The sequence below is a fragment of the Hydra vulgaris genome, chromosome 01 (genome assembly GCF_038396675.1).
Source record: "Hydra vulgaris chromosome 01, alternate assembly HydraT2T_AEP".
Lineage (NCBI taxonomy): Eukaryota > Metazoa > Cnidaria > Hydrozoa > Anthoathecata > Hydridae > Hydra > Hydra vulgaris.
The window spans coordinates 25,411,469-25,424,271 of NC_088920.1; the positions used below are offsets into that span (position 1 = coordinate 25,411,469).

Consider the following 12,803-nt stretch of genomic DNA (forward strand, 5'->3'; position numbering starts at 1 on the left):
GTTCGTAAGTCCCTAAAGTCTTAAGTCCCATGTATGCATGTTTGGTTTTTGACAACATTTAAACTTGTATCAGTTAATTGTTTGCAGATAATATACTCAAGAACTGTATTCAAGTATCATATGAACATGTTAGAGAATGTTTGTATGATATTTGAACATCACAAATTTAATAATAGCTAATGTTGTGATGTGTTATATAAATAATACCATAATAGATTATGATATGAAAATAAGATAGTATATGAAGATAATGAGCAAAGAATAAATTTACTTATAGAAATTTAGATGTTTGTTTATTAGTTTCAGAATATATTATTATGTGAGACGAAAAAGTAAAGATACTTTTGCATCCAGTGTCTATTGACCCAATGTCTGCATCATTGTAAAGTAGGTTTTTATATTTTTTTGTTTTTTTTTGTTTAACTACTTATCCTAATTGATCACTTTTATTCAGGATTAACTTCAAAGGTTCAAGCTCATTACCCATAATATGGGTTCAGTTACCCATAATACGTTAGTCATTGTAAGTAATAAGTTAGGAAAAAATTATTTGTGAAATATTGTAGTCATTAATGACTTCAACCTGGCTTATAATTAAAATTGCTCGACTAGTAAGGTTCTTTATTAAAGTTGCTCTCTCTCTCTCTCTCTCTCTCTCTCTCTCTCTCTCTCTCTCTCTATATATATATATATATATATATATATATATATATATATATATATATATATATATATATAAATATATATATATATATAAATATATATATATATATATATATAATATATATATATATATATATATATATATATATATATATATATATATATATATATATATACATATATATATATATATATATATATATACACACACATATATATAAATATATATATATATATATATAAATATATATATATATATATATATATATACACACACATATATATATATATATATATATATATATATATATTTCTATTTATATATAAATATATATAGATCTATAGTTTGTTGTCTTTGGGAAGAGCGGAAGGAAAAAAGGGATTCTTACGCCAACACATACGTCACTTTTAATTACTTTTGACTTTCGTCCGACATTTGCGTGTTGGACGAAAGTAAAAACCATTAATTTAATTACAAATAAATCGTTTTTAAAAAAACCCAAAAAAATGCAAATTTAATTGACCAGAATGTTTTATAAACATTCTGAATATTTTAACAATATAAACAATGTTTTTGATTTTATTTTTTTTAATAAAATGTTTTTATTTTTAATTTTTTTAATAAAATGTTTTTATTTTTATTTTTTTTTACTGTAAATCATACGCGGAGTGTTGCTACATCGACTATCTTATAGCCTGACTCGCAAGGGAGTGCTGCTGCATCGACTAAGAAATTGCCTGACTTGCAAGGGAGTGCTGCTACATCCACTGACAAATAGCCTGACCCGCAAGGGAGTGCTGCTACATCTACTATTTTTTAGCCTGACCCGCAAGGGAATGTTGCGCATGTTCTAGACTCAATGACGGCGTCCATTTGGTTGCTTACTTCAGAATGATTACAATTGAGATCATTTTGGCTAGTTGATGGCTCACACTGTAATCATATTTTTAAATATTACTCAAATTTTTAATGATATTATAGTCAAACTTAATATATGATGAATTGTTTGATTTTCTTACCTAAATGTTTTGAATACTTTTGGAATTAATAGATGGTACTGACACAACTTCTGAGCAAGTTTTTAAATACATCTCCAAACTTCCCTTATACTTTGACAGAGAAACATTTTTTTCTTGTTTTCATTTTAGGTTTTGAGCTCCTGATAATTTTTTCTTTCCAAACATGATGGTTGTTTTTATATCCTCTTTTGAAACATTTTTTTGTTCACTTAAACTTGTAAAGAGTAAAAAATGTAACATGCATTGAATTGAGTTAGCTTCTTAAGCAAAAACTTGTTCAATGTGGATTATACTAGTAGTACTGTATAAACTGGTTTTTTACAGCTCCCAGTTTTAGAATTATGGAAAATTTTCTTAATCTAATAACTAATTTTATTTTTAATTTATATTTATTTTTAATTTTTTTTTGTTTTTGAATTTTGAATTTTTTTGGCGCCCATTTTGAAGCAGCGCTTGTGGCCAAGTGGTGCTTGGCCACGCTGTTGAGCCGGCCCTGTGTATTATTAATTAAATTATTAACTTACAATCTAATCTATTTCAAACAACTCTTTATGAAACCGTTAGTAATTTGACAGTCCTGTACAGTGCACCTTAAACTCGGTAAAGTTCGTAAGCCAACTTGGTAAAGTTTGAAACGATAACTTTGCTGTTTTATGATTGGCTAATTTTAACGAATAAAAAATTTAACATAAAAATCACGCTTTCTTAGTCCATTTTTTATCGCCTTCAAAATAAGTAAGATGATACCTTTAGTTGAATTCCTTGAAAGTTGTGCGGCCGTGGTGCAGTGGTTACAGTGCTTAATTTATAAGCAGAAGATCCATGTTCGAAACAAGCTCTGGACAAATTTTGGCGTCACGGTAAGGAAGGAGGCGTGAACTTCCTGATTAAATGCACTTCCGCGGTGCTCTCTGACAAGACCGTTAAGGCTTCTTGGGGCACCTAAAAGAAAAAAAAAGTTTCAAAGAAGAAAAAATGGTTGATTTTTTGCAACAAAAAAGACTAATGCCACTTCAAAAACTTTACTTATGTGGTCTAAGAATGGTTGTGCAAAAGTATGAACTTTGTCAAGTATGATTTACTTCACATTTTTATTATTATTTACGCAGAACAGAAATTCTCTTGTATCTTTAAATAACTGTATAAATAATCATTAACACTAATCTTAAAGTTTAGGATTAGTACAAGGGATAATCTGTTTTTTATTTATTTTCTTTTATATATAATCTTGTTTATAAAATTCTATTTAAACAGATTTTTTGAAGAATAATTGTTTGTTATGAATGTGGTATAAATTTGAATAGCGTGTATATGATTTTTTTTCATTTAAGGAAAAACATATCTGGCAATGCAACACTTGCAAAAAGTCAATTCGAGCAGGATTTTTTGAAAGCTCTAGATCTTTTATTGTAAGTCTAATACTTCAAATAATGTTTTTATGAATTTTGGAGGTTCCTGTAACAGCTGCATCTGACGTAGTAAGTACTTCCGGGATATTTGTTTATTTCAAACTATGGCTGCTGTGAATCAATTAGGCGGTCTAAGGCTCATCGTGGAAATAGATGAATCTTTATTTTTTAAATATAATTTCGGGCATGACGTTGAAAAAAATTGGTTTTTGGGGGCATTTGATGTAAATACTAAGAAAGGATACTTAAGAAGGGTTAGAGGGGGTCGAGGATCAAACAGCTTCGAACAGACTTTAGTGCCAACTATTCAACAATGGGTTGCACCTGGATCAATAATACACTCAGATCACTGGGATTCCTATGCGAATTTAAATAACTTAGGTTACAATCATTTCACTGTAAACCATACAATAAACTTTGTTGATGCTGACACTGGAACGACAACAGATCATGTTGAGTCATTTTGGTGTCGGATGAAACGAAGGTTAAAGTATGTTTTTGGATCACAGGGTAATGTATGTGGTTTAGGCTAGATGAAACTGTCTGTAGAGAATATTATGAGTTTTACAATAAAAATGTTTACGAAAATTTCTCTTTATTATTAAAACATATTAATGATAGGTATTTTCTGTAATGTAATGTTAAATAAGTAATTTATAAATAGACTGTGAGTTATTATAATATAATATAGAATTTACATTAAAATAACTTGTTTTTTTATGTACAACACAAAATTTACGTTGCAAAAATTATAAGTAGATAAGCCACAAAAAAATATGTAAAGAAGATAAGCTACAAAAAGATACCTTTAGAAGATCGATTAAAAAAAGATATGTTAAGCTAAAAGAGGATACGTTCAAAAAAAAAAAGTTGACCAAACACGTTAAGTTATAAGAAGATACGTTAAGAAGATAATCGTTATTACCATATTTTATGTACATAAAAAAGTATGTTAAAAATATTGATTTTATCATATTTTTATTTATTTATTTGAATTTTCTTGTTATATTTTTCTATACAATGTTCTTATATCCGAAGATTTTAACTTTTCGTTTGACATTTTATGTACATAAAATGTATGTTAAAAATATTGATTTTATCATATTTTTATTTATTTGAATTTTCTTGTTATATTTTTCTATACAATGTTCTTATATCCGAAGATTTTAACTTTTCGTTTGACATTTTATGTACATAAAATGTATGTTAAAAATATTGATTTTATCATATTTTTATTTATTTGAATTTTCTTGTTATATTTTTCTATACAATGTTCTTATATCCGAAGATTTTAACTTTTCGTTTGACATTCTGACCAACTGTGCTATCCAGCCACAATTATAAACTAATATAATATTTAATGTGTAATATTTGATGTATATATGTTGATTAATTTGTATTTTTAAATTTTAGATTTTTTTGTAAATTGTTATATTAAAATTATTGATTATTAAAATGCATTTACGCAAACTATTTTTTATTATTTTCAACAACGTCACCATTATGGCGCGCAATAACAAATTATTTTAACGCCCATTCTGTAAAATACCAAAAAGGCGAACTCTGAAAGTTATCATTCCGAGGGCTTACGAACTTCACCGAGTTTGGGGTGCACCGTGTTTAGGTCCGCCAGTAATTGTTATTTAGATTTCAATGTTATTTCCAAATAAAATAATTAATGGCGCACGCATTTAAGTACTACCAAATAAAATATCTACAAAAAGTTAACCATAAAACTAAATATTTTTTACCGATACTAATAAGACTAGATTTTAGTTTACATGTTTGTTTGATCTGTGTTTTATTATAAAAAGGCATACTTCCAAATGTAATTCAGACGTATTTTGAACGTTTCGCGCTGACAAAAAAAAATATTTTGATTCCAAAAAGGTCTAGGATGTTGAGAACGTAAACTGAACGTACATTGTACGTATTTAGAACGTCCAGTGAAAGCTGGAAATAGTCTAATTTTGGGATTTGTGTCAATGAGGCTGCCTAATTGTGAACTCAGAAAATTAAACAAAAAAATTAATGGAAAAATTTTGCTGTATGGTGCAAATCCTAGAGGTGGGTGTAACCTTTTTTATATAGTTTATACGTTTTAATTTTATTATCAAATAATTAACATTGTTTTACAATTTCATTGTAAAAGAATTAAAAACGTTACACCAATATTATCCAAGCTAATACTAAAGTATTTTATTTAAAAGCTATTGCAGCACTTGTTGGCCCTGAAAGAGGAATAATCGATGTTGATTTAAATCCAATTTCTTTAGACCATATATTAAAATCAGCAAATGTGTAGTCAAAACCAGTTCCAGTTTCAACTAACATATTCAAACTCATTAACAAACCTCCAGCATTTTTCTTTCGCTCGTCATCAATTACATTTTCAATAGCAATAAAAACTCCACCCTCCGGCAAAGCGTCGTAAGCTTTTCTAAGCAACATCAACTTGGTTTTCTCGTCCCAGTCGTGTAAAATATTTCCCATTGTTATAATATCGGCTTTGGGAAACTGGTCCTTGAAAAAATCACCGCAATTTGTTTTTACACGATCTTGCAATTGATAGTTTTCAATAACTTCGTTGGCAATCAGAGTGACTGGAGGTAAATCCCAAGAAATACAGCTCATATGAGAGTGATTTTTTGCAACCATCAAAGATAATATTCCTGCCGAGCCGCCTATATCAACCAATGTTTTGTACTTTGAAAAATCAAAGTTTTGAGCTAGGAGAATGAAATTTTCCATCTGTAAACCACTCATAGAATGTATAAACTCTTTTAACTTTACAGAATCTAAATAAAAATGATCAAAAACACTTCCTCCCTTCTTTGCTTCACTCTGTGGACGACCTGTTAACAATGCTTCTTCAAAGTTACCCCAAACATCATAAGATCTGTTGTTAAAATATTGTATAATTCCACCAATATAAGTGAGTTTCTTTTTGTCCAAAAAAAAGTCTGTGTTTATGTTGTTTGAATAAACAGCAGTATCAAGTAAACCTTCTCTCTCTAAAAAACCAAATGTTGTTAGTGTGTCTAAAAAATCAAACAAATTTCTGTCGGTACAGTTTAACTCTAAACTTGATTTTATTTCATTGGCTGACATTGATTTTTTTTCAGCAAGTTTTGTGAAAAGTTCCAACTTTACTGCACCCAAAAGAACTTTTGACGCCCAAAAGCCAGTGCCAATTTGGATGATGCTATTGGATGATGGTTTTTGACTTTGATGTTCCATTTTTGTTTCCAAAAATACTAAAAGATTTTTCCAGTATAAGTGAATCGTTTGGTACTTTTCGTTCCGGGCGTAGTTTTTGAAATACGTAGGAGAATAAAGCAAACATAAAATAATGCATCGAAATTCAACATAAGAATTATAAAGAGATCATTCATGTGCATTCATCTGTTAATACAACATAAATTTAAAAAAATAGAAAAATAATAGCATCATTTCGTATTAAATATAAAGTATTTAATGGTTTTTTATATTTATATTGTCAAACCATTCTAGGCATTTTATTTTTTATGTATTTTTTAATCATTACTATTGTATTTATATATATACTAGCAGTGGGCAACCCGTAATACGGGTTATTAGTAAATAGATTATTAATAACAATTTAATTTTTATTTATTTTCTCTAATAAAATATAATTTTATTAATATGTTTTTTTAGTTTTGGTTTTTATAAATTTAATATAAATTTATTATTATGTGTTTTTACTTTTATTCTTCTTGGCTTCTTAGTTTTTAGGCTTCTTTCTTAACAAAACTGTTAGCTTTATTAAAGATACTGCTAACCATTTATTTTGCAACGTTCGAACATTAAATGTTCAAATCACAACAAAATCGTTATGTTAAAATACGACTTGAATTATATGCATAGATCATCCAAGTCTTATTTTAAAATTGTGGAAAATTGTTTAGGTAAAATATCCGGAATATATTTTCCTTTTTTTTCCTTTTAGTTTTGCTTTTAGCTGAGTAGTTTCTAATTTTTTTTTTCAACTTTTCTTTATTTTTCAAAGAGTGATGAATGAAGCTTAAAAAATAAATATTCACAAAAATTATACCTAAACTTGTATGTATAGAAGTCGGTTTGAATATTCGGAAAAACTATAAGTTAAAAAATATATCCGCAATTCCGGAAAAGTATACGACTCCTATAGTATTAAAGCTTATTAGTCAAGCTATCTTTTTTTTTAAATAATCTAGCAGAAATTAAAATAATTAAAAAAAAATACGGTAAACGAATCGATTTACTTTATAGTTAACGAAAATCAACATATATTTATTTCAGTATTCATCCAATTCAAATTTATGCTAATGCAGAAAATATTTAGCCAAAAACGTCCAGAATATATTTTGCCTTGCGTTTGTCTTAACTTTGCGTTAAAATTAATAGTTTTATTTGAAACTTTTTTTAATTTTTGTATAAGTCAGGTAAATAAAAAAACAATTGCCTTTATTCGACATTTTGGAAGTAATTGTTACGAATTACGTGAATACAAATTTGAGCAAAATCGATAAATGTATTCACATAAAGGTGAGTAATTAGTCTTAAAGTGTTGAATAAAAACAATTGCTTTTTTTATTCACCCGGCCTACCCAGTGAAAAAGCGCACATGGGATACGTGTGGATTTTTTCCATATGTAATCCATGTGGGGATTATTATTTTGTAAATCCTACATGGGATATAGGTGGAAAATACTACATGTTATAGATATTAAATGCCACATATTTCAATCCAAATGGTATAAAAGTAGTCAATGCTAGACAAATGAAAGTCCGAATGCTTCTATGATAATTTTTAAAATTCTTTTAATTTAAAAATTACTTAAATAGTAATTTATAATTAGCTTTCGGAAGCTTAACTTAATCTGGTATTTGCTACTTTATCCCATTTGGTATTCAAAATGTTTAGCATTTTTGATCTTTTACATGTGATGTTTTCCACCTATAACCTATGTGGGATTTACCATAAACTGTTATGACGAAATTTTATAATTTTAAAAAAAGTGTTGCAAAATGAATTTATTTCAAAATAAATGCTATTAATAAATACATCTAAAATGAATATTAAAAATATTATTTTTTCTTTTGCGATTTACACGCCGTTTTTTGTCGATTAAATTAATTAAATCGCTTCGGCTTGCATAATACCAAGGTTTTTAGTATCTTCTAACTTTCTTCAAACATTTTCTAAAAAAAAAATATATATATATATTTAAATATAAATATATATACATAAATATATATATATATTTATATATATATATATATATATATATATATATTTCTATATATATATATATATATATATATATATATATATATATATATATATATATATATATATATATATATATATATAGAAATATATATATATATATATATATATATATATAGAAATATATATATATATTTATGTATATATATTTCTATTTAAATATATATATATATTTTTTTTTTAGAAAATGTTTGAAGAAAGTTAGAAGATACTAAAAACCTTGGTATTATGCAAGCCGAAGCGATTTAATTAATTTAATCGACAAAAAACGGCGTGTAAATCGCAAAAGAAAAAATAATATTTTTAATATTCATTTTAGATGTATTTATTAATAGCATTTATTTTGAAATAAATTCATTTTGCAACACTTTTTTTAAAATTATAAAATTTCGTCATAACAGTTTATGGTAAATCCCACATAGGTTATAGGTGGAAAACATCACATGTAAAAGATCAAAAATGCTAAACATTTTGAATACCAAATGGGATAAAGTAGCATATACCAGATTAAGTTAAGCTTCCGAAAGCTAATTATAAATTACTATTTAAGTAATTTTTAAATTAAAAGAATTTTAAAAATTATCATAGAAGCATTCGGACTTTCATTTGTCTAGCATTGACTACTTTTATACCATTTGGATTGAAATATGTGGCATTTAATATCTATAACATGTAGTATTTTCCACCTATATCCCATGTAGGATTTACAAAATAATAATCCCCACATGGATTACATATGGAAAAAATCCACACGTATCCCATGTGCGCTTTTTCACTGGGTAGGCCGGGTGAATAAAAAAAGCAATTGTTTTTATTCAACACTTTAAGACTAATTACTCACCTTTATGTGAATACATTTATCGATTTTGCTCAAATTTGTATTCACGTAATTCGTAACAATTACTTCCAAAATGTCGAATAAAGGCAATTGTTTTTTTATTTACCTGACTTATACAAAAATTAAAAAAAGTTTCAAATAAAACTATTAATTTTAACGCAAAGTTAAGACAAACGCAAGGCAAAATATATTCTGGACGTTTTTGGCTAAATATTTTCTGCATTAGCATAAATTTGAATTGGATGAATACTGAAATAAATATATGTTGATTTTCGTTAACTATAAAGTAAATCGATTCGTTTACCGTATTTTTTTTTAATTATTTTAATTTCTGCTAGATTATTTAAAAAAAAAGATAGCTTGACTAATAAGCTTTAATACTATAGGAGTCGTATACTTTTCCGGAATTGCGGATATATTTTTTAACTTATAGTTTTTCCGAATATTCAAACCGACTTCTATACATACAAGTTTAGGTATAATTTTTGTGAATATTTATTTTTTAAGCTTCATTCATCACTCTTTGAAAAATAAAGAAAAGTTGAAAAAAAAAATTAGAAACTACTCAGCTAAAAGCAAAACTAAAAGGAAAAAAAAGGAAAATATATTCCGGATATTTTACCTAAACAATTTTCCACAATTTTAAAATAAGACTTGGATGATCTATGCATATAATTCAAGTCGTATTTTAACATAACGATTTTGTTGTGATTTGAACATTTAATGTTCGAACGTTGCAAAATAAATGGTTAGCAGTATCTTTAATAAAGCTAACAGTTTTGTTAAGAAAGAAGCCTAAAAACTAAGAAGCCAAGAAGAATAAAAGTAAAAACACATAATAATAAATTTATATTAAATTTATAAAAACCAAAACTAAAAAAACATATTAATAAAATTATATTTTATTAGAGAAAATAAATAAAAATTAAATTGTTATTAATAATCTATTTACTAATAACCCGTATTACGGGTTGCCCACTGCTAGTATATATATAAATACAATAGTAATGATTAAAAAATACATAAAAAATAAAATGCCTAGAATGGTTTGACAATATAAATATAAAAAACCATTAAATACTTTATATTTAATACGAAATGATGCTATTATTTTTCTATTTTTTTAAATTTATGTTGTATTAACAGATGAATGCACATGAATGATCTCTTTATAATTCTTATGTTGAATTTCGATGCATTATTTTATGTTTGCTTTATTCTCCTACGTATTTCAAAAACTACGCCCGGAACGAAAAGTACCAAACGATTCACTTATACTGGAAAAATCTTTTAGTATTTTTGGAAACAAAAATGGAACATCAAAGTCAAAAACCATCATCCAATAGCATCATCCAAATTGGCACTGGCTTTTGGGCGTCAAAAGTTCTTTTGGGTGCAGTAAAGTTGGAACTTTTCACAAAACTTGCTGAAAAAAAATCAATGTCAGCCAATGAAATAAAATCAAGTTTAGAGTTAAACTGTACCGACAGAAATTTGTTTGATTTTTTAGACACACTAACAACATTTGGTTTTTTAGAGAGAGAAGGTTTACTTGATACTGCTGTTTATTCAAACAACATAAACACAGACTTTTTTTTGGACAAAAAGAAACTCACTTATATTGGTGGAATTATACAATATTTTAACAACAGATCTTATGATGTTTGGGGTAACTTTGAAGAAGCATTGTTAACAGGTCGTCCACAGAGTGAAGCAAAGAAGGGAGGAAGTGTTTTTGATCATTTTTATTTAGATTCTGTAAAGTTAAAAGAGTTTATACATTCTATGAGTGGTTTACAGATGGAAAATTTCATTCTCCTAGCTCAAAACTTTGATTTTTCAAAGTACAAAACATTGGTTGATATAGGCGGCTCGGCAGGAATATTATCTTTGATGGTTGCAAAAAATCACTCTCATATGAGCTGTATTTCTTGGGATTTACCTCCAGTCACTCTGATTGCCAACGAAGTTATTGAAAACTATCAATTGCAAGATCGTGTAAAAACAAATTGCGGTGATTTTTTCAAGGACCAGTTTCCCAAAGCCGATATTATAACAATGGGAAATATTTTACACGACTGGGACGAGAAAACCAAGTTGATGTTGCTTAGAAAAGCTTACGACGCTTTGCCGGAGGGTGGAGTTTTTATTGCTATTGAAAATGTAATTGATGACGAGCGAAAGAAAAATGCTGGAGGTTTGTTAATGAGTTTGAATATGTTAGTTGAAACTGGAACTGGTTTTGACTACACATTTGCTGATTTTAATATATGGTCTAAAGAAATTGGATTTAAATCAACATCGATTATTCCTCTTTCAGGGCCAACAAGTGCTGCAATAGCTTTTAAATAAAATACTTTAGTATTAGCTTGGATAATATTGGTGTAACGTTTTTAATTCTTTTACAATGAAATTGTAAAACAATGTTAATTATTTGATAATAAAATTAAAACGTATAAACTATATAAAAAAGGTTACACCCACCTCTAGGATTTGCACCATACAGCAAAATTTTTCCATTAATTTTTTTGTTTAATTTTCTGAGTTCACAATTAGGCAGCCTCATTGACACAAATCCCAAAATTAGACTATTTCCAGCTTTCACTGGACGTTCTAAATACGTACAATGTACGTTCAGTTTACGTTCTCAACATCCTAGACCTTTTTGGAATCAAAATATTTTTTTTTGTCAGCGCGAAACGTTCAAAATACGTCTGAATTACATTTGGAAGTATGCCTTTTTATAATAAAACACAGATCAAACAAACATGTAAACTAAAATCTAGTCTTATTAGTATCGGTAAAAAATATTTAGTTTTATGGTTAACTTTTTGTAGATATTTTATTTGGTAGTACTTAAATGCGTGCGCCATTAATTATTTTATTTGGAAATAACATTGAAATCTAAATAACAATTACTGGCGGACCTAAACACGGTGCACCCCAAACTCGGTGAAGTTCGTAAGCCCTCGGAATGATAACTTTCAGAGTTCGCCTTTTTGGTATTTTACAGAATGGGCGTTAAAATAATTTGTTATTGCGCGCCATAATGGTGACGTTGTTGAAAATAATAAAAAATAGTTTGCGTAAATGCATTTTAATAATCAATAATTTTAATATAACAATTTACAAAAAAATCTAAAATTTAAAAATACAAATTAATCAACATATATACATCAAATATTACACATTAAATATTATATTAGTTTATAATTGTGGCTGGATAGCACAGTTGGTCAGAATGTCAAACGAAAAGTTAAAATCTTCGGATATAAGAACATTGTATAGAAAAATATAACAAGAAAATTCAAATAAATAAAAATATGATAAAATCAATATTTTTAACATACATTTTATGTACATAAAATGTCAAACGAAAAGTTAAAATCTTCGGATATAAGAACATTGTATAGAAAAATATAACAAGAAAATTCAAATAAATAAAAATATGATAAAATCAATATTTTTAACATACATTTTATGTACATAAAATGTCAAACGAAAAGTTAAAATCTTCGGATATAAGAACATTGTATAGAAAAATATAACAAGAAAATTCAAATAAATAAATAAAAATATG

General features: G+C 27.0%; 2 protein-coding genes and 1 long non-coding RNA gene across 3 annotated transcripts; 2 read left to right on the plus strand and 1 right to left on the minus strand.

The window, feature by feature from the left end:
• The first annotated feature begins 417 nt into the window (after positions 1 to 417).
• LOC136074848 (uncharacterized) lies at positions 418 to 8,752 on the plus strand. Its single transcript, XR_010635499.1, has 2 exons — positions 418 to 523; positions 8,570 to 8,752. It is a non-coding gene; the product is annotated as an uncharacterized LOC136074848 (long non-coding RNA).
• On the minus strand, positions 5,184 to 6,469 carry LOC105846236 (tetracenomycin polyketide synthesis 8-O-methyl transferase TcmO). The gene has a single exon (XM_065787759.1). It carries the CDS (start codon positions 6,330 to 6,332, stop codon positions 5,292 to 5,294), a length of 1,041 nt encoding a protein of 346 aa, XP_065643831.1. The 5' UTR covers positions 6,333 to 6,469; the 3' UTR covers positions 5,184 to 5,291.
• A 1,782-nt stretch (positions 8,753 to 10,534) lies between the features above and the next one.
• LOC136074285 (tetracenomycin polyketide synthesis 8-O-methyl transferase TcmO-like) lies at positions 10,535 to 11,575 on the plus strand. The gene has a single exon (XM_065786589.1). It carries the CDS (start codon positions 10,535 to 10,537, stop codon positions 11,573 to 11,575), a length of 1,041 nt encoding a protein of 346 aa, XP_065642661.1.
• Positions 11,576 to 12,803: the final 1,228 nt, after the last annotated feature.

What these genes read in the sequence shown, in the direction of transcription:
- LOC105846236 (XM_065787759.1), bottom strand. Translation starts at nt 6,332, where the DNA reads ATGGAACATCAAAGTCAAAAACCATCATCCAATAGCATCATCCAAATT.
- LOC136074285 (XM_065786589.1), top strand. Translation starts at nt 10,535, where the DNA reads ATGGAACATCAAAGTCAAAAACCATCATCCAATAGCATCATCCAAATT.